Here is a 21,266-nt window from a genome sequence, read left to right as displayed (position 1 = left end):
GTTCAGAAAACAGTACCTAAAGCCAGCCAAATTTGTTTTGTGTTTTGAGGCAGAACAAATTCTGCCAACAGCTGCCTAAACAATTTCTTTCTTACTCATTCTGACAAATAGTAGGGTTACTCTATCTAACAAAGCACCTTCACTGTTAAATTAATACAGCGTGACACCACTTTAAGTAGCATAGCTCAGTGCTATGGGATTTTTGCCATCTCAGCAAATCAACATTAACATTTTGACACTGAAAATTAGTAACAATGTTCAACTATTAACAGCTAACGGGATTAATAAAACTACAGTATATTGATTTTCACATGGACAAAATAAATTGTCTTGTACAGTCACCTCAATTTTAAACAATCTTATATTTATACTGTAATTTTGGCTGTTACATTGTTATAAATGTTGTTAGCCACCTGGAGTGCATATAGTTTATAAAATGAATGCATTTTGACAGCACTTAACTGCCATGGTTCAATGTAATGGAATCCTGGGAGCTGTAGCTTTCCAAGGTATTTAGCCTTCCCTGGCAGAGCTCTAGCGCCTCACTAAAGCCCCATCTACACTGCGTTTCTGAATCCAGATTATCTGCTTTGAACTGAATTATACAGCAGTATAGACTCATAGAATCCAGTTCAAAGCAGATAATCTGGATTGAAAAACTGGATTACATGGCAGTGTAGATTCAGACAGAATTACCATTCCCAAGATCCTATAGCATTCGGTCATCATGGCAGTTAAAACGACGTCAAATTGCATTCATTCTACAGCCTTGAACACGTTGATTTCAAGATCTCATTTGCAACTCTGATTAAATCATTGTGACAACATTTATTTTTCAATGTAAATATACTGACTTCGCCTTCAAATAATCACCATAGCTGCTGTTAGCAGCAATTCAAGGGTGTATACATCATTTTTGGGACGTCTAGTATCAGAACGTGTGGCTTGATTGCAAATCGAAAGTAAATTTGGGAAATCACATGACCCTTGGGGCGTCTGAAAGAGTCCCGTGTTTTGCAGACAGAGGCGGAGGAAGCTGCTATTAGACTCTAGAAAGGAAAAAGGTAAAGGGGTTTGTGGATCGGGAGAAGCCCATTGAATTAGAATGCCTTACCTCCCTCCGCTCCGGATTTCCCCTTCCCCGATGTAGATATTTTAGCAGAGTGATCTTTACACTAGGCTAGCGAGCAGGAACTAGGTCTATTCGTCTCATTCATCATAGTTCTTGTTCTCTGAGCTCTGGTGTTTGAAAAATGACTTTAAAAAGAGCTTGCCCAAGCCAAGGGTGCCTTTAGAATTAACGCGGTTTGATACCGCTTTAACTGCCATGGCTCAAAACTATAGAATTATGGGAATTGTAGTTTTACAAGATTGTTGGCCTTTTCTGCTAAGATTGCTAACAGTCAGGGCCGGCCAGTGATACCTCATCAAACTATAAATCTCCGGATTCCATAGCATTGAGCCCTAGCAGTTAAAGGGTGGGAGGAGTCAAAATGCATGAATGGGACTTTTAAACTGTTGTGAGCCATTTGGATTCTCATTTGAGAGGGACAAGTGGTACAGTAGAGTTTCACTTATCCAACACTCGCTTATCTAACGTTCTGGATTATCCAACGCATTTTTGTAGTCAGTGTTTTCAATACATCGTGATATTTTGGTGCTAAACTCGTAAATACAGTAATTACTACGCAGCATTACTGCGTATTGAACTACTTTTTCTGTCAAATTTGTTGTATAACATGATGTTTTGGTGCTTAATTTGTAAAATCATAACCTAATTTGATGTTCAATAGGCTTCTCCTTAATCTCTCCTTATTATCCAACATATTCGCTTATCCAACGTTCTGCCGGCCCATTTATGTTGGATAAGTGAGACTCTACTGTATATAAATAAGTATAATAATAATATGTTGTTGATAACAATTATTATTTATACAATGTAAACTCACCCTCAATCCCCCAAGTCTCAATTGGCCTGCCTGTCAAATGAGAAATGTAAACCAGTGCTGTAAGGGTTGTTGTGTGTGTTTCCGGGCTGTATGGCCATGTTCCAGAAGCATTTTCTCCTGACATTTCACCCACATCTATGGCAGGCATCCTCAGAGGTTGTGAGGTATATGGAGAAACTAAGCAAGGAAGGTTTATATATCTGTGGGAGTTCCTGGGAGGGGGGGGGAGAACTCTTGTAAGGTTTCTCAAAATCCTAGGGTGCATCAATACTGTAGATTTAATATAATTTGACACTTTAACTGCCATTGCTGAATGCTACAGAATCGTGGGGGTTGTTACTCTCTCTCAAGCAATGCTGATGCCTCATCAAACGATAACTCCTAGGATTCCATGACATTGAGCTGTGACAGCTAAAGTGGTGTCAAACTGCACTAAGTCTACAGTTTAGATGTACCCTTCATCTCACATTCAATCAGTGACAGCACTCTGGCTCTCAATGTAGAGGATGGATCTACACTGCCCTACCATTCCATTTGATTCCGCACAATGTGGCCAGTGTAAACCCATGTAATGCAGTTCAGGACAGTTAAACTGCATTGTGTGGGTCTACACCAGTGTTTCTCAAACTGTACTTCTCCAAGTGTTATGGACTTCAGCTCCCAGAAATCCCAGCCAGCTTACCAGCCGCTAGGAATTGTGAGGGCTGAAGTCCAAAACACCTGGAGGAGCAGAATTTGTGAAACAGTGGTCTACACTGACCATATATTTCAAGATTCAATATGGCAGTGTCCATCCAGCCATAGATACCTACCGGTATATTTCTAAAGTCAAGAGGAAAGATTGTGCTTTTCTCTTTCCATTCAACTGTGATTCATTATTCCGTCACCCGATTCTCTCTCCACAGCAGGGTGAACTATAATACCCACTCCTTTGCTTCTCAATGGGTACTCAGAGGCCTCTCATTGTACCCTGGTTAATGGAGCAGCTGGATGCCCACAAATACCCAGGAGTCTCATGGCTGAACGCAGAGCGGACTCAGTTTCGAGTAATATGGAAGCATGGGAGTCGGCAGAGCATTAGTGATGAGGACTTTCAGCTCTTTGAGGTAAACTTTCAAGGTTGTTGTGTGGTGTATATATGCACGTCCGATCCTATATATAGGGGATGCTACTTTTGAATTAATGCAGTTTGATAACACTGGGTTGCTGTGAGTGTTCCAAGCCGTATGGCCATGTTCCAGAAGCATTCTCTCCTGACGTTTCGCCCACATCTATGGTAGCCATGCTCAGAGGTTGTGAGGTCTGTTGGAAACTAGGCAAGTGGGGTTTATATATCTGTGGAATGTCCAGGGTGGGAGAAAGAACTCTTGTCTGTTGGAGGCAAGTGTTAATGTTGCAGTTGGCCACACTGATTAGCATGAATAGCTCTGCAGCTTCCTGCTTGAGGGAATCCACAAGAGCAAAGACAAAGACCCACCCAGAGGAAAAGTATTCTTACCATACATTAAGGGAACAACTGACCGCATAGGAAGCTGATGAAGAAACACAACCTACAAGCTGTCTATAGACCCACTAAAAATCCAACAAATGCTACATTCAGCAAAGGACAAGAGGAATCCTCTCACCTCTGCAGGAGTCTGCCGTATACCATGCAGATGTGGACAAGTCTACATAGGGACCACCAAACACAGCATTGCTCAAACACGAATCAAGGAACATGAAAGGCACTGCAGACTAATCTAACCAGAGAAGTCAGCCATAGCAGAGCATGTGATAAACTGACCTGGAACATAGAAATGCGGGACCACTCTAACAAGCACATCAGACTACACAGAGAACCCATTGAAATCTACAAGCATATGGACAATTTCAACAGAAAAGAGAAAACCATGAAAATGAACAAAATCTGGCCACCAGTATTTGAAAATTCTAAAATCAGGACAGTAAAGAACAACACTAAAAAAACTGGAATTCCAGACAGGAAACAATCAGGGCCAGCTAACACTTCCTAACAAAGGATTCCCCAAGCAGGAAGCAGCCAGGCTTTGAATCTGCCAGGCTATTCAATGCTAATCAAGGTGGCCAACTGGAACATTCACCCTTGCCTCCAACAGACAAGAGTTCTTTCTCCCACACTGGACATTCCACAGATATATAAACCTCACTTGTCTAGTTACCAACAGGCCTCACAACCTCTGAGGATGCCTGCCATAGATGTGGGCAAAATGTCAGGAAAGACTGCTTCTGGAACATGGCCATACAGCCCAAAAAACTCATGGCAAACCAGTGATTCTGGCTATGAAAGCCTTTGATAACATTTTAAAGACCATGGCTCGATGCTATAGAATCATGGCAGTTGTATTTTTACAAGACAAGATAATATATTTTGTGCTAGTGCCTCATCAAACCACAGATCCCATAATTCCCTAGCATTGAGCCATGACAGTTCAATTGTGTCAAACTATATTAATTCTACAGTGGAAATACACCAAGACACAGCTAGTTTATATCTTATCTTTAGGCAGGTCAGGGCCCGCCCTATCTTTATGCACAGTAAGTTAATTGCTCCAGGAAACCAATTATAGATGTATTTAACTTTGTTGTACACCAAAAGGAATGGTGGGTAATAAATAAATTATTATTTAGAGGTTATGTGAAAAAGCAACAAATTGATATTTGTTTCGTTTATTACTTGGCTGTTGCTGCCAGGGAGGGAGGAGATGTGCTTGTGCAATTCTATTTTTATTTTTGCTTAAAATGTCAAATAGATTGTAAGAAGCAACAACTGGAACATCCAGTATAATCCATAGAAAAACTTGGAGATCTCAAATTTTTACTGATAAAAATGCCAAAGTATTTCGGTCTATACATACTCCCAAATATCTTCTTTGTGAACTATATAAAGTCATAGAAAGAGAAAACACAGATATACAAACAAATCAATGCACAATATTGCAGTATAAGAAATCATTATTACATATGTGCATTACCTATAGCCTGTACATACTTATTTGAAATTTAATTTCAGAATTGCATGGAGCTGAATTTGACTTAACTTGAGGCATGACATGGTTTTTTTCTTTTGATATGGTGTGCCATTTGCTGCTTCATCTCAGGCAGAAAAACGGTTAGCTCAGCCCTGAGGCAGCTGCAAACAGCTTTGTAAGGGTGCTCCTACACTATAGAATTAATTCAGTTTGACATGACTTTCACAGCTATAGAGGAAATCACTACATATTAGTTATATTTTATAAAAACTTCCTGAAGGAAACTGATAAATCAGCGTTATTATCTTGTAATCTAAATTAAGACCAAGGCATGAGATTCTAGTGAAGGAAAGCTGTCTCCAGTCTTCACGTATGCATCTACAATGAATACAGTTTGTCATCACTTTAACTTCCATGGCTTAATTCTGTGGAATCCTTGGATTTTTAGTTTTGCACACTTTGGCAGAGAAAGCTAATGACTTTGTAAAACTACAACTGCAATAGTTCTATAATATTGAGCCATGACAGTTAAAGTGGTGGCAAACTGCATTAATTCTACAGCGTAGATGCACTCCAAGACCTCTATTCTCACATGAGGTTTCATGAACGGCAATCCACAAAGTCACTCCAGTAGTGAGAGGAAGGATACAGTGATGTGAATCCTGTTGGCAGGGCTGTAGCCAGAAAATTTTTTTGGGGGAGAGGGTTTAGAAAATTAGAAAATTAAGAAAAATTACCCCCCCCCCCAGCTACAGACCTGTCAATATCTGCTTGAGATAGTGCCTGGAGGGACTCTTAATTTTTTGCGTCTCATAGACCTAGAATGGGGATTTGGTTAACCAATTAAAATTCATGAGTAAGCCAGGTATTTTTTAACCTGAAAAATTTCGGGGGGGGGGGTGTTGAACCCCTCCCCCCCCCCCCCCCGGCTACAGCCCTGCCTGTTGGTAATTCACGTTAGCATCATCGTTGTTTCACACCAGCTTAAGTATTGTTTGGACCACTGTGCAAGCAGGAACTTTGTACCTCCTTGCACAATGCATTGACCTGATGTGCCAGACCTCTTGTATGCCAGTCTCCTTCCCAACTATTTATTGACCAGGGGAATGCCATCTGCTTGCCCTTATGTACCCAGGGAAAGAGTTCGAGACAGCTAATCAGTGTTTTCAAGATAGTGCAAACCTAAGAGAGAGGAGTAGCTGCCTTTATAGTCTTTTTTTTTTTTTTTTTACCTCGTACAAGATTCTTCGATAGGAAGAATGAGAGGAAAATAAGGATCTATCAGTGGCTACCATATTGGGTGAAATGAATCCACCATGGATTTTGTTTCAGACTTTAAAGGAGCTCTGTGATGTTTAGATTCAGTATCACTGTCTGGGAGGGAAAAAACCTGGTGCAAGTTGACAGCACTACTGCTATGAAAACCTCTGGTTATCTTGTAGGTTTCTAAATCTGCCATGGATAAACAGATGTATTTCTTCAATTGTGTGATGCCATCTATTGTAAGACCTCATTTCAGTACTACCACCACCATCATCAAAAATACATAAGATACACCTGCGATTCTAAGGCACACCTCATTTTTAGAGATGCTTATATAGGAAAAAGGTGTGTCTTATAATTGAAAAAATACAGTACTTACATACTTCCCTCCCGCCTTTCCTTCTAGGACTGGGCCATTGCCAGGGGCCGTTACCATCCAGGCATTGATAACCGGACCCCTTCCGAATGGAAAAGGAACTTCCGTTCTGCCTTGAACCGAAAGGATGGGATTGAAATGATACAGGATAACAGCACAGACTCTGAAGATCCACACAAAGTGTTTGAGATCAAACAGCCTAATGGTGCAAGTAAGGAGTTAAGAAACCAGCGTCCTGAAGTGGGTCTCTGGTTTATTTATTTATTATTTATTTATGTACACTATTTATACCTTGTCCTTCTCACCCGAGGGGACTCAGGGTGCCTTACAAAAATTGCCAAAATTCAATGCCCAAAGAATACAATCATAAAAGCAAAACAATACATATACATCTGTTAATAACATTATTAAAATACATTATAAAACCTTAAAAACATATATATAATTCAATTCATCCAAGATCCTCATGCTTCGTCCTTAGAAGCAAAGGATGCAGGGTGAAGAAAGAGGCGGAAGTAGGCTGTTGAATACAGTATTTGTTGAATACAGTACTTCCTCTCTTGAATTTTTGATTTGTTTTATTTTTACTATAATACCTAGAATAGTTGAGCCAGACTGGGAGATTCTAGGAATTGTCATCCAAAATAGGAACTTTCTCTGATTAGACTGAATACATACTTCTTTCATAGATCAAAGTGACTCTGTTGGGGGAGCAACAAATACAGCAGTCAGCGATGTATCCTCTGTTGCGTCAGGAAGCACATCAATGTATGGAGACTTTCCTTCATCTAGTCAGGTTAGTGTATCCCATCCTTCCCAATCCTCAACAACAACAATATGGAACAACAGAAACAGCAAAACGAACTCAAGCAAGAATCTTTGCCTTCCCTCTCCCTGTGAGTCTTTTTCATCTAAACCCAGCAAATTGTTTCTGCATTAGCATCTGGCACTGATAATGGACTAGGTGAGGCTGTAGCACTAGCAACCCAGTCTAGATATGTTGTATAACTCTTAGTCATGTGTCGAATATAGGGGAAAATATTATACATATCATGTGACTTGAATGTGGAACTTTTTTACAAGGAGTAATACCTGTTTCATTTGCCTGTGCCATTTTCTAGGTTTTCTATGGTATGCTTGGAATTGACCATTATTTATAGTTAGTCATTTCCATTTAGTTTTCATGGTAAGAATACTGGGGTGGATTGCCATTACCTTCCCCAGGGATCGTATTTAGTCTGACCTCTCTGCCATGACCTTCCCGTCTTGGATGCACCTTCACAGTTTAGCTCATGACATCATCGAGGCACTCAAGCCTCAGCACCACGTCAAGGTAACGATCCTTTGCATGGGTTTATAGGTGGCAGTGTTGTAAAATTTCTCCTTGGGAGGTCTACACTTTCATGGGTTCCACAACAAAACGAAACTCTGTCAGACTAAAAATATTCCATTCTAAGGCAAGTGGGCTAGCTGTGGAGTCCGCCCCCCCCCCCCCCCGCCAAAGTCAATTTAATTCGATTAGTGTTTATTTGTTTGATTTGATGAAAGTTCTGATTTTAGCTTTCCAAATAAACCTTTGGTGGTATAAATATGAGGAGTGAATATATCAATGAATGTTCTGAGCAGCCTGAGGGAGCAGATGTGGCTTGAATTAACTAATCAGGACTGTGGAAATACTAGAGGAACAAAGGAAGGAAAAGCGCTAAGTCTTCACTGTTTTGTTATTTAGGATGAATTACAGGAGAATGTGTTCATAAACCTGGATATCTCCAGTTCCCAGGAAGGTGAGTGATAGACAACAGAAATTAATCTGGGAAAATATCAGGTAAAATGCTGGGAGAAATTAGCAACCAAAAAAAAAGGGGGATTTCAATGAAGGGCCAGTTTTCCTGACAGACCCGAGAAGCCCATTTTTTTATCAGAAGTCATTGGTTAAGTAACATATGCTATTACCTGCCATTTCACATATCCACATGAAATACTGGAACCTACCCCAGTAACAACAACAACAACAACAACAACAACAACAACAACAATAATAATTTGTAATCTGCCCTATCTCCCCAGGGGGACTCAGGGTGGATTTCAACAAACAAGAAACACAGAGGCAAACATTAAATGCCTCAAGACAGGTATAAACATGAATACATTAACGTCCCACCCAATCTCAAAACAAACTGACAATGAACTAATTATAACATAAAACTTAAAATTACACAAACAGTTAAACAGTAAAATTATATCTAAACATAAAAACATGAACCTCACTTAACAGAGCTCCCAGAGATTCAATAGAATTTTAAAATTAACTAAATTTCAATAATGTCCATGGCTCCGGCCAACCCGCTAGGGCTAGAGTGCAATGATAATATCTGGTCGGAAGTATATTAGCGGGCTGTCTTTCTCCTCATCTCCATATGCTAGAGAACACGGGGGGGGGGGGGGGGGGGACTTGTTTTTTGAAGGAGGGGAGGGAAGGGGCAGTTTTTAACATCTCTTCAGGGAGGGCATTCCAGAGGTGGGGGCGATCACAGAGAAGGCTCTCACTCAATATGGGAGTCATATGATACTTGTTTTATATACAAATGTACAATTACCATATTTGATATTTGTAATATTTGTACGGTGTTTCTAAAAATGATGGGAAATTAAGACATTAAAGCCTAGAGAAAAATTTTCCAGTGTTTCTTCAACACTCAACCCAGAAGGGAGAAAAGGCTCTTCAGACCTTCATAGGTCTGGCTGCAAACAAATCATCCTACACAGCAGATACAGTAAACTCTGCCCCTTTCAAAGAACCTTATTCTGTTTTTCACTGCTTGTATGCTTTTTAATGGGTTGGGGTAGAAGCCTAAATTTAAATAGGTTCTGCTCTAGGTGCTGTGACTGTTTGCATGTATGTGAACACAATAAACCGCTCTGGAGAAAGGAAAAGGCCATGGTGTTGAAGAGTGGAGTAAAACCTAGCAATTTTTATCTTGAGTCCCTCATTCAGTCCTCTAGATTTGACTTTTTCCCAACCAGAGATCTGTAAAGAGGAGCTCTATTTGCATCTGACGCTGCTATTCTGAAGCTTATTCCTACCAATAAGGAACCATAATTCCTTAGTCAGCTGCCCTTTCCCTATGCTGGCATCTTCCAGGATGTGTTTGACTCAAGCTGCCATCATCCATATCTTAATCAACTGGGAATAATGAGATTCGGAATCCCACATATTTGAAGAATGCCAGAGGGAGGCAGAAAGTTGATTTACATTTCAAACTCACTTTTCGTCCAGTGTATTCAAGGTAGCATACATGATCTTCATCTCCTCCACCTTCACAACAAGCCTTGTGAGGTAGTTTTGACTGAAAGAAAATGACTGAACTAAGTAGATTTCATGCCTCAATAGAAGTTCGAACTTGGCACTCTCAAGTCCCTCTCCAACACCTTAATCACTACACCATGTATTGCCTAAGAAATACTCCCATAGATTTACAGTGTGGGCATCTTCAAGGTCCATTAACTTGTAAATCAAGTGTGACCTTTTCTTTTATTCTTTTTCTCTTCTTTTTCTCTTGGGCCAAAAGATCCCAACTGGTGTGGAATCCTGTCTCCCACTGTCTTGGATCCACCGCCCTCTGCAGCCCCATTTGAGCAGGTGTTGGGGACCAGTGCATTTGGTGAGATGATCTGATCTTTGTGAAATATTATGGATCCATCGTGCAACCCAAGCTAGGCTTGCAAGCCATAAACTTGTTGAACTTGCTTGTTTTAACTAGGGCAGCCTCTTCATGACAATGCTTCTTGGAGATGATGCAAGTTAAGGAGTGGCAGAATGGAGAAAGCTGTTCTAAATGGATTCTAAGTAGGCAACTAATTTTGCCATGTTGACTCCAGACAATACACTGCCTCTCCAGACCTGGGTATCATCAGAATATTGATTAAATAAAAACTCTTACAACCACTTCTTTCTTAAAAGGTTTACTACTGTTACTACCCAATACGCCATTTATAACACCATGTAACACAATTTTTGTTCCTGGGTTATTCCTGGGTAACCATTTTCTAATTGGTTCTGTCATAAAAACATGGAAAAGGTTTATTAAACTGCAAAAACTTTATTTTTGCAGGACATTTTGCAGTACATTTTGCTGTAGTTTTTTGATGAATATCTCATTGAGTCTCAACCAATTCAACGTAGTTTGTGGTAAACAAAAACAAAGTTTCTAGAATATAACAACTACTTTCAAAGTAAGTACCACACAATTAAACAGGAAATAACACTTTCAGACCAGGAACATATTTTTTTGCAAATTTTATTACACAGTGTAATAATCAAGTGGTAGGCCTCATTTGTCTAAACAACTTATTCACATCAAATTGAAATTCATCTGTTAAAACTGCTCACGTGGGTGTTTCAATTACCTCAACAAAATCTAATCTTGATTTGGAAAGTTTTCCAAATTCAACAGAGCAGGTTTCTGAGGGGCCCTCCTCCATATATAGAGTATATAAAACAAATGGTCTAGAAATAGTGTTTGAAGCCATGGAGGCAGTAAATAATAGCATTTTTACCATCCTCATCAATGTGGCTGTATTCTATCAGATTTGTTCCTAGCCCTTCTTAGCCAGTGGCTTAGTTGTCCTCAAAAATGTTCCATTATCCTTCTCAAAGAACCAAGGAGCCTGATTCTGCACCCAAATAAACAATGCTTAATGTCCTTGGCTTTCATTATGGATCTAGCTGTGTGTCTGTCCATACTGAGCATCAGAGATCTCTTTTATCCTTTTCGTATCTTTCATGCCATAGTTGGAACAGAAAATCCAGTTTGTTGTGGAAGCCTCTGTCAACCCAGTTTGGATTTGATTCAACATACCAACACAGTACAACCATTGCAGCAAATCTTGGAAGCCCCAACACTTGGTAAGTTTCTGGGATACAGAGCAATGAAAGAAACTAACAAACTAAAATAAATTGAAGTATGACTTAAACTGGAAATTGGTCAATAAAAAGGGATATCTTAATTGGATAATTTTTTTTCCACAAAAGGTGGATGACTTAAATCACTGCAGCAGTAACATTTCTCCATAATTCAATTAATTAAATACTTAAATGAGCCAAAGTGCTCATAGACCAAACAACTTTACATTACCCAGTTGGGGTTTTACCCAAAGGCTACTTCTTGTGGGTTTGTTTTTTTTGCAAAATTATATTTATTTTCTTCTTAAGTTCCTCACAACTGAGGAATTACAAGGTTCAGATCACAACAGCTTAGAAAGTGTAGTGGCCTTCTTTGCATTTTGTATTTAGGCCTTGTATGTCATCGGACCATTGGTTCATCTTTATTTAATACTGTCTGGGGGTAGTCAGGCGTTTTTAGGGAGACCAGTGCTCACATTTGGAATTGTTTGAAGTCTTCTAAGCACAATGAGAGCAAACTGAGGAGGCTAAGGGACAATCAACCTGCCTAAGAATTTCCCTATTTGCACCCCTAGTTGCCAACCATATTACTAGATAGCCTTGCTATACAATGCTTGGAAAAAATCATGTTGGACTATTTCTTCCAGACTTCCCTTTCAGCATAGCCAGCTGGAGTCTTAAAAATGACATTTCTAAGCTTTGCTATTATACAAGTTTGTACGAGTAGCTGTGGCTAAGGTTGCCAGAGTGAAAACTGGAGAGGGTTCCTGTCCCTTTATAATTAATAGCTTTTACACAGATATTGGAGGCATCTACAATTTTCACTCTGGCAACCCAAGTTATATCTACAGGGAAAGCAACAAAGAATACAGCCCGGAAAACATACAACAACCCCAAAGAATACATCCATCCCAACAGATATGAAGGGAATCATTTATACCTGGTGTTGTGTGCTGGGGCTTACCCAGTATCAAGGGCTGAGATTTATTAAACAAACTAGCTTGGGTACCCAGCGGTTCCCGGGTTATTTGAAAAGGGCATTGTTTGTTTTTGGATGTAAGATAATATCAATTTGTCATATGTTACGCTATTTCTTAGGGGGGAAAAAACACAGTCTTTGTTTTTTATGAATGCTCCCATTAGAAAATGCATAAGGATGTGGGTGAAGTACAATTCCCAAAAATCTTGGATCAACCCCCCCCCCCCCCCCGGCAAAACTCCCCCAGTATTTACATTTGGCCATGTTGGGTTTGTGTGCCAAGTTTGGCTCAGATCCGTCACTTGCTGGGTCTAGTCTTCTTTGAATACAGGACAGACAATACAAAAACAACATCTGGTTCACTTAAAATAAAATACAGATATACAGGTGTCTGCCTGCTTGGTGCCAATGTAGTTTAGCTAAAGATCTATGCATCAACTATCCTCGTCTCCCCTACACTGCACCCCAATCTGATCTATGTACTCTGATCTCCTTTTAGCAGCTTTAAACAAATACGGGGCCACTTTTGTTGTCAGAGTGGGGTTATAACCGGCCAATAAAAATGAAGTTTTGGCTACAAGTGAACTATAACTCTCTGATGCCACGATCAATCACCTGCAAAACTTGCTAGTATTTACAGTTGGCCATGTTAGGTCTGTGTTCCAAGTTTGGCCCAGATCCATCACTTGCTGGGGTTCAGAAGGCTCACGGAATACAGATGAACTATAACTTCCAGAGTTAAAAGCCAATCACCCCAAAAGTCCACCAGTATTCCCAGTTGGCCATGTTGAATTTATGTGCCAAGTTTGGTCCAGATCCATCATCAGATGGGTTCAGTGTTCTCTGAATACGGGTGACCTATAACTCCTGGATGTCAAGGTCAATCACCCCCAAACCCCGGCAGTATGCAAATTTGGCCATGTTGGGTCTGTGTGCCAGGTTAGTTCCTGGTCCATCATGGGTGGGGTTCAGAGTGTTCTTAGACTGCAGGTGAACTATACAGTCAGTCCCTACAACTCCTAGAAATCATGGTGAATTCTCCCAAACCGCTCCAGTATGTTCAGTTGGTGATCAAGTCCTCTGTTTGCTGTGTGCCATAGGAAAGGGTAGGAAAGGGTTATGGGAGAGGCAGTGGGCAGGGCCATGCAAATAGAGAGAGAAAGGAACACAGGGATGTGCTCGCTGTAATCTGCAATGTCCTGGGAGGGAGTGACTTGGCTCCACAGCACTGGGAACTATAGCCTGTTTGTGGAGGCCGGAGGCTGTCTGCATGAGTGGACACCCATGCCACATATACACATACAGATTTTAACTTTTATTATGTGTATAGATAGATGCAAGGGTGGGCCAACAAAACAGAATTGCAGCTCACAGCCGGAGCACAAATCAAGGTCAAGAGTCCAGTTAATTCAGACAAGCCATTTACAACTTAACAACTTCAGAAGCAACGATAAACAATACCCAAAGTTGCAGTCCAATAGTCAGATGCCAGTAGTTCCTTTTTCAGAGTTCTTAGAATAACGCTTCAAGAGTACAAACCAAAATCAGAGTTCCTAAGTCAAGCCATATAATCAGGGATCAAACTGAAGTCCAAGTTCATAAATTAATGCCAGGAAGTTAGTCCAAATGTAGAGTCAAGATTTCAGGATGCAGTAGAGTTCAGAACAGGATTACAGGAGCAAGATTACGGTCCAGAATTATTACTCAGGAGTAGCAGAGCCAAGGTGCAGGATTAAGTACTACTGTTACCCACTACCAAAAGGTTCTGTCTTCCAGACCCCTCTTTATCCAGAGATCTCAGCTGCTGCTCATTTCGGCAAGCCTTCACAGATAACCTGTGATGCTTTCTTTGTAGAGGTCAGATTAACCTCTTCCAAGACCTGCCCCCAGCAGCAGCCAAGACAGACAAAACAAACTGTTGAACAAAGCTCTCTTCTCTTCCCTCCAGTCACAGATTTTGAGGTACGGATTTATTATCGGGGCCGGCAGGTCTTCACCCAAGTGTTCAGTAATGTAAGAGGTCTGTGCTTTTTGCCTCCTGGCTACTCTGGATCCGATCCCGATTTGGCAGATGTGATATTCCCCAACCCAGAAAACTTGAATGACCATCTGCAAGCCTCTTACTCCCAGCGCCTTATACAAGGGGTGTCTCCAGGAGTACTTCTCTGTGTCGAGGGTCAGTCGCTGTGTGGCATGCGCCGGGGCCCTTGCCATATCTACTGGGGCCAGTCAGAGTTTCCTGCAGAGGGGATGCTTCATGGGGAGCTGCCAAAGGAACGGCTTGGCCCCATGTACAGCCTCCAGCAGTTTGTGCACGGTATGCCAATTTTGTCTTTGTTTATACCTTATAAACCCCAGTGTAAGGGCTTTGCTTACACCATGTTCTGCTCCTGTCACCATGGAGCATGTGCCGTAGGTGTTATTCATAGCTTTGGGTGGGCGGCATCTGATAAGGGAATGGTTTACAATTTAACACCAACCTAAAATGCCCCTTTAAACAATAACTTCATTGATAAATTAAAAGAATTACAAGTCCTGATGCCCACTGATGTATTTTATGAATGTTATTTTACTGTTATTGTTTTAATTATATATGCTGTCATATTGTTTTATCTGTTGATTGGTCTTGGTCCCCATGTGAACTTCTCTGATTCCCCTCGGGGAGATAGAAGCGGGTTATAAATAAAGTTATTATTTATTTATTTATTTATTATACCTGCCCAAAATGCCATAATTTCCAATCATTACATTATTTCTGACATGTAATTTCATTATATACTTGGTTCCATAGAGAACACTTCCAGACTCTGACCAATCAGATTAAGAGTGGTCCTCAAAATAGTCAAGACACCTGTTGTTTGCCAAGGGGTCTCGGCTGTATCATTCCCCAATGGAGCAACACCATTGCATTTAAAGGATGTTCTCTTTCTCTCTTAGAATTAATTGGATTCATGGAAGGACAAAATGGATCCCCTAATTATTCACTATGGTTATGCTTCGGGGAGCAATGGCCTGATACCAACCGTCCCTGGAAGAAGAAATTGATTATGGTAGAAGTAAGTGACCCCTGTCTTCCTCCAAGTTGACCACAAACACAACAGTATGCTTCCTATATTTTTCTATCTTATAAGCAAGTATGTTAATGTGTAACTATGAAATTATTTAACATTGCTCTGTAACTATTGGGAAGATGGGTTCACACATGGTTCTTTTGATCCATGAGCTGGAGCAGATAAGATAATGTACATAATTATGGCTGTTACATATAATTTTTTCATGTCCATTACACTTATTTTCATTACTTAAGAATGTATTTAAAAGTTCATATACATCCTCTATAATAAAGAGAGGAGTGATATTATCAGTTAGTTTTAAATCTGATAGTCATGTCTTCTAATGTCTTCTTGTGATTTCTCACATGGGTCTTCTTCTTTACCAGCCTTCTTCTGTAAAAGTTCATCTCTGTTATTCTTGTCAGATTGTTTCTTTTAGATCTTTATCTAATTCTAATTATTACCTAAGGCAGTGGTTCTCAGACTGTGGGTCCCCCGATGTTTTGGCCTTCAGCTCCCAAAAATCCTAACAGCTGGTAAACTGGCTGGGATTTCTGGGAGTTGTAGGCCAAAACACCCGGGGACCCACAGGTTGAGAACCACTGACCTAAGGAATCTAAAAGTTCAAGATAGTGTGTTAGTAAGTTAGTATTATATAAACAAAATTTGCTATATACCATTATGACTACCATTCTTGTCCCCTTAACATTACACAGCACTTACATATTTCTATGTACTTATTTCTAATCTATTTAAGAATCTTTGCTCGTCTTGATAGCATTGGTGTCCTGGCTGCCATCCTCCAATATCATTAGTTTGTTTGCTATTGATGGTGGAAACTCAAGAGTAATGGGAGAGCCAAAAGAGTTCCCACACCTACTCTAAGATCAGGTAGATTTGTGTTTTCTATTTTTGTATTTGCTGTGAATTGCAGCAGCAGTTTGCATTTTTCTCTCAACAAAATCTCCTTCTAGTTTACAAAAGGTCAAATACCACACGTAGCTTCCAGTAGGCTTCCCCAATGTTGTGCCCTCTAAGTGTGGACACACTCTGAAATACTGTACACAGGAGATGGAAAACCACAGAGCTTGGAACCGTTGTTATTTCAGACTGGAATACCCAGACATTAGATCTCTCTGAGAATTGCAACCCCAATTTACCTCATTCTGTTCAGTGTAAAGGATTGTATCTGCTGTTAGCCAGGGGATGTGCATGCACATGCTTCTACATTCCCTTCATGCACATCTCCACACAAGCACCCTTTCTCTCCTTAGAAAAATCCCATCAAAATTTCTGTACACTTCCACCCATCCCTAGCAATCTTGGGTGAGAGGGGTGTTTACTTGCCATGGAAAGGAGTGGGAAGACCAAAAGGGGGGACCCTTTTTCAGCCAGAGCTGAATTCAGTTTAAGAGTCATTTTCAGGCATTTCTTGGTAACATGACAAAATGAAGCCAGCACAGTTCAGCTTAAAGTGGTTATTGCAAATAACTAAATCTTAGGAGAGGCCTTTGTCTCTTTGATGAGATACTCATATCCAAAAGCTTGAAACATGTGGTTCCCTAAGGGGAAGCTATCACAAGAGGGCCATATTTGGACACAAGGCTTGAGGTTCCACATCCCCGGATAGACGTTTATGTTGGGTACCAGGAAACAATAGCTTCTTGCTCCCTCTCTTCTTTTCCCTGCCAATTCCAATGTGAAGAAAAATAACTGGGACCTTGCTAGCTTCAGGAGTCATACAAGGAACAGCAAACTGCATGCAACTCCCAAGCCACAGGTTGTATACCTCTGGAGTAGACTAAACCTGCAATTGTCCAGGTTTGGTTTGAGTGCATCTCTTATCATCCCTGATCATAAGCCATGCTGGTTAGAACTAGAATCCAATAAAACCTGGAAGGCACCAACTTCCCTATATTTGATGGAAGAATACAAGTTGGTGGTAATAGAGAAGAAAAAAGAAAGAACTGACATAAATAGCAGCTGTTTCTCTCTCCTCTCTGCCATTTCCAGGTCATTCCCAAAGTTTTTGAACTTCTCCATGAGATGAGCAAGGCCAGAGGAGCATCATCATTGGGTCAACCAGATCTTCTGATATCAGACTCACCACAGCAACCCTGTTTTTTGGATCAGTTGCGAAGTTGGGAAGAGAGGATGGAGGTACAATGCAGATAGCTATTGTTGGTCCATTTTGCAAACAGGTAGACTTAGCACTCTTCCCTAGGCATCTCTGATGATGATGATGATGATAATTTATTTATTTGTTTGACCAGTCATATGACCATTTCAAAGTGCAATATAAATAAAAACAAGGTAAAAAGGATGGGAGGACAGCAGCTGACCTTCTGTTTGCCATCAAAATCTTATTTTCCTGATTCTTCTTTCAGGAAATGCGATTTTTCTTGATAGCTTTCAGGATAAAAAGGCTTACTCTGATTATGGTGGATCTTTCTCATCCTTGTAAAAGGAATGTCAAAAGATCATTTCTGTTGGGGGACCTAAAATTAGATAGTAATGGATTTGTGTTGAAGTTCAGCATATGCTGGGCAGTCAATCAAAAAATGTTTGATATCTTCCACTATTTGTTCTCCCCAGACAAAAAATCTCTTATTTCTTGGGAAGGTGCAATAGCGACCAGTTTGCATCATACCGAGTTGTTCAAACCTGGCCCTGGTATATATTCTTCTTAAGGGTAACGGAACTGGAATAGTCAGATAGTGTTCTATATGAATATTCATTTTGTGGGAAGCTAAAAACTTTGTAGCAGAAGACCTATCTATACTTGCTAGGTCCAATTGAGCATAGATATCATGAGTGCGTTGCATGAGCACTTGCCTTCTCCAATTGCCTCATACTTACAAGCATCACTCCAGGCCAAAAAATCACTGGCACAAGCAACATCACATCCACTGGCCACCATGATGAGAATGGGAGCGTGACAGTGAGTGTCATACCATGTCCCTGGACTACCCGAGCCCATGGAATATGGGATGGCCATGTAAACAGTTGCAAGTAGTTCCCATCTCGGAACCAGCCCAACTGCTTTACATGGGTCCAGAGTCAGTTTGCTTCAGATTTTCAAGTTCAAGGTTGCCTTGGCCACATTAGCACAAATCAGCTCCATGAGCATTTTGCCACCATGGAACTGATTCACCCACCCTTTGGTCAAAATGGCCAGTGTTGATGTGTCCTATATTGAATGTCTGAATAAACTGCAGGTTTGAGTTGACATTTTTACCTGCTGAAGTTATTGAAACATAATATATTCCTGTGTTTTCTGTTTTTGTTAATGCAGTGAGAAGCCATCTCAATAAAGTCTGGAGCTCAAGATGGATAAAACTGAATTCACATTTTCTGGATAATCCCTAGTCTACCATTTAGCACCTAACATTTAACAATATTTTTTACTATTTCCAAGGAGTCAACCATAATTTGGGACGAATGATGGGTCTAGCAGTACTTTTGATATGAACTGATATTTCCCATCATAACAGTCCACTTCTGGAATCTGCTTGTAACTGTTTCTTCAACTCTTTCACAGTCTTGATGCATTACATGACTGTGATCTCTTCTTAACCACAACACTGCTGATGCAAAGTCTTGCTGGGTTTTATTTTAAATATAAACATGTTACATTTCTCACATTTGCCTCCTTGCTTGTGATGACATTGAGAGCAATCCAAATTTTGGATTACTCTAATACTTTCTGTATTGGTCGGTCTTCTTTCTCTACATTTAACAACACAGTTTGGACATATATCATGTTATCTGTAAATACCTTTTCACCAACTTGAAAGAGGTAGATATTTGGCTTACAACTTCCAGTATCCATCAACCAATATAACTGTGATGTAGAGGTATTTGGGGAGTTGAGAGCTGTTCAAAATACTAACTTATTCAAGTTCTTCGTTTTGGACTCTTCTGGTCATTCTCCTTTTTTTCTTGTTAGATCTAAGCAGCTCTGGCAATGATTATGGAACACGTTCTTCCTAGAGGCCTTATTACCTTTATTTAGGTGCCAAGTAAAAACATGACTGCTCACTAATACCTTGGAGCCTCAATGATTTATTCAAAAAGGTTAATGCACATAGTTTTCAGTTGTTCTACTCTTCTTAACCTGTTGTTGACTTGTCATGCTCTAAATGTTTGTAGTCTATTTAAATTATTTTAAGTTAAGGTCTGCTCACATTTTTACTTGTCATTACTCAGAAGTCTCATAGTATACGCCCAGACTGCTTCCTCACAGAAAACTTATAAGCAGGACAAGAGCAATAAAACCATCTATTTAGGGGTCTTCCCAACAAATCCATAGAGCGGGAATGGGAATTTTTGGACTGCAGCTCTCAGAAGCCCTGCTTACAAAGCCAATGAGGAAGTCTGGAATTTGCAGTTCAGCACATGATTTTTACCCCATTGTCTAATTCAGAAAACTTAGGACTGAAGAATTCTAAGTCCTAGATCAGGCATGGGCAAACTTTGGCCCTCAAGGTACTTTGGACTTCAACTCCCACAATTCCTAACAGCCTCAGGCACTTAAGCGGCTGAGGTGGAAAAGCAAGGGGCTAGAGGCCGTTAGAAATTGTGGGAGTTGAACTCCAAAACCCCTGGAGAGCCGAAGTTTGTTCATGCCTGCCTTAGAGCCTGTTTTGATTATACCATACTTTCAGACCAAACTAGAAAATAACATAAAACAACATTAAATTACTTCCTTCTTGCCCCCAAATTCTTCTTAACAATATCATTTAAAATGAAAGAGGAGTTATAGTATTAGTGTTAGAGGAGAGTCAAATACAGTAGAGTCTCACTAATCCAAGCCTCGCTTATCCAAGCCTCTGGATTATCCAAGCCATTTTTGTAGTCAATGTTTTCAATATATCGTGATATTTTGGTGCTAAATTCATTAATACAGTAATTACAGCATAACATTACTGTGTATTGAACTGCTTTTTTTGTCAAATTTGTTGTATAACATGATGTTTTGGTGCTTAATTTGTAAAATCATAACCTAATTTGATGTTTAATAGGCTTTTCCTTAATCCTCCTTATTATCCAAGATATTCGCTTATCCAACCTTCTGCCGGCCCGTTTAGCTTGGATAAGTGAGACTCTACTGTACTGCTGATTTGATGCAAATCCATGAGATCTTCCAGTAGGTCCAGATCTTCCTTTTGCCCACCTCCAATTCTTTAATTACATCTGAACATGGAAGTAAACTGTTCGAAATAACAATAATTTGTCATCCATACATTCTTGGAGGTATACAGTGTTCCCACACTACTTCACGGTTCACTTTTCGCGGATTCGCTGTTTTGCAGTTTTTCAATAAACTCTAAAAGACTATTATAAATCATAAAAATTATAATTTACAACCTAAGGAAGAGAGAAAGGGGAAGCCAAAGGGAGATAAAAGGAGCCCAAGCGGCAAGAGGAGGAAGAGGAGGCGATTTATCAACACACGAGTGTATAACTACTAAAATAATGTATAAATATTAAAATAAATATAGTGTCCCTACTTTCCGGATTTTCATTTATTGCGGGTGGTCCTGGAACCTAACCCCCGTGATAAGTGAGGGAATGCTGTAATCCCTTCTGTGATTATTGTATTGCCCCTTTGTATATCACCAACAGGATTCCAGCCATTATAATTAAGGGAAAGCATGCCAGTAATGTTGCCATATGTGGCTCTTTAAAAGTAATGATTGACCGATATAAGCTGCCATTTCAAGAATAGGGCTCATACCAATTTTTTTTTAAGA

General features: G+C 40.1%; 1 protein-coding gene across 1 annotated transcript; it reads left to right on the top strand.

Moving 5' to 3' along the window:
- Positions 1-914: 914 nt before the first annotated feature.
- On the top strand, positions 915-19,557 carry irf3 (interferon regulatory factor 3). Its single transcript, XM_003222700.4, has 11 exons — positions 915-1,064; positions 2,855-3,055; positions 6,606-6,786; positions 7,265-7,371; positions 8,305-8,359; positions 10,145-10,237; positions 11,368-11,481; positions 14,406-14,774; positions 15,395-15,513; positions 17,524-17,670; positions 18,806-19,557. Exons 2-11 carry the CDS (start codon positions 2,891-2,893, stop codon positions 18,806-18,808), a joined length of 1,353 nt encoding a protein of 450 aa, XP_003222748.3. The 5' UTR covers positions 915-1,064; positions 2,855-2,890; the 3' UTR covers positions 18,809-19,557.
- Positions 19,558-21,266: the final 1,709 nt, after the last annotated feature.

This window comes from Anolis carolinensis, chromosome 6 (genome assembly GCF_035594765.1).
Source record: "Anolis carolinensis isolate JA03-04 chromosome 6, rAnoCar3.1.pri, whole genome shotgun sequence".
Taxonomy (NCBI): domain Eukaryota; kingdom Metazoa; phylum Chordata; class Lepidosauria; order Squamata; family Dactyloidae; genus Anolis; species Anolis carolinensis.
This window is presented reverse-complemented; position numbering and strand designations above follow the sequence as displayed.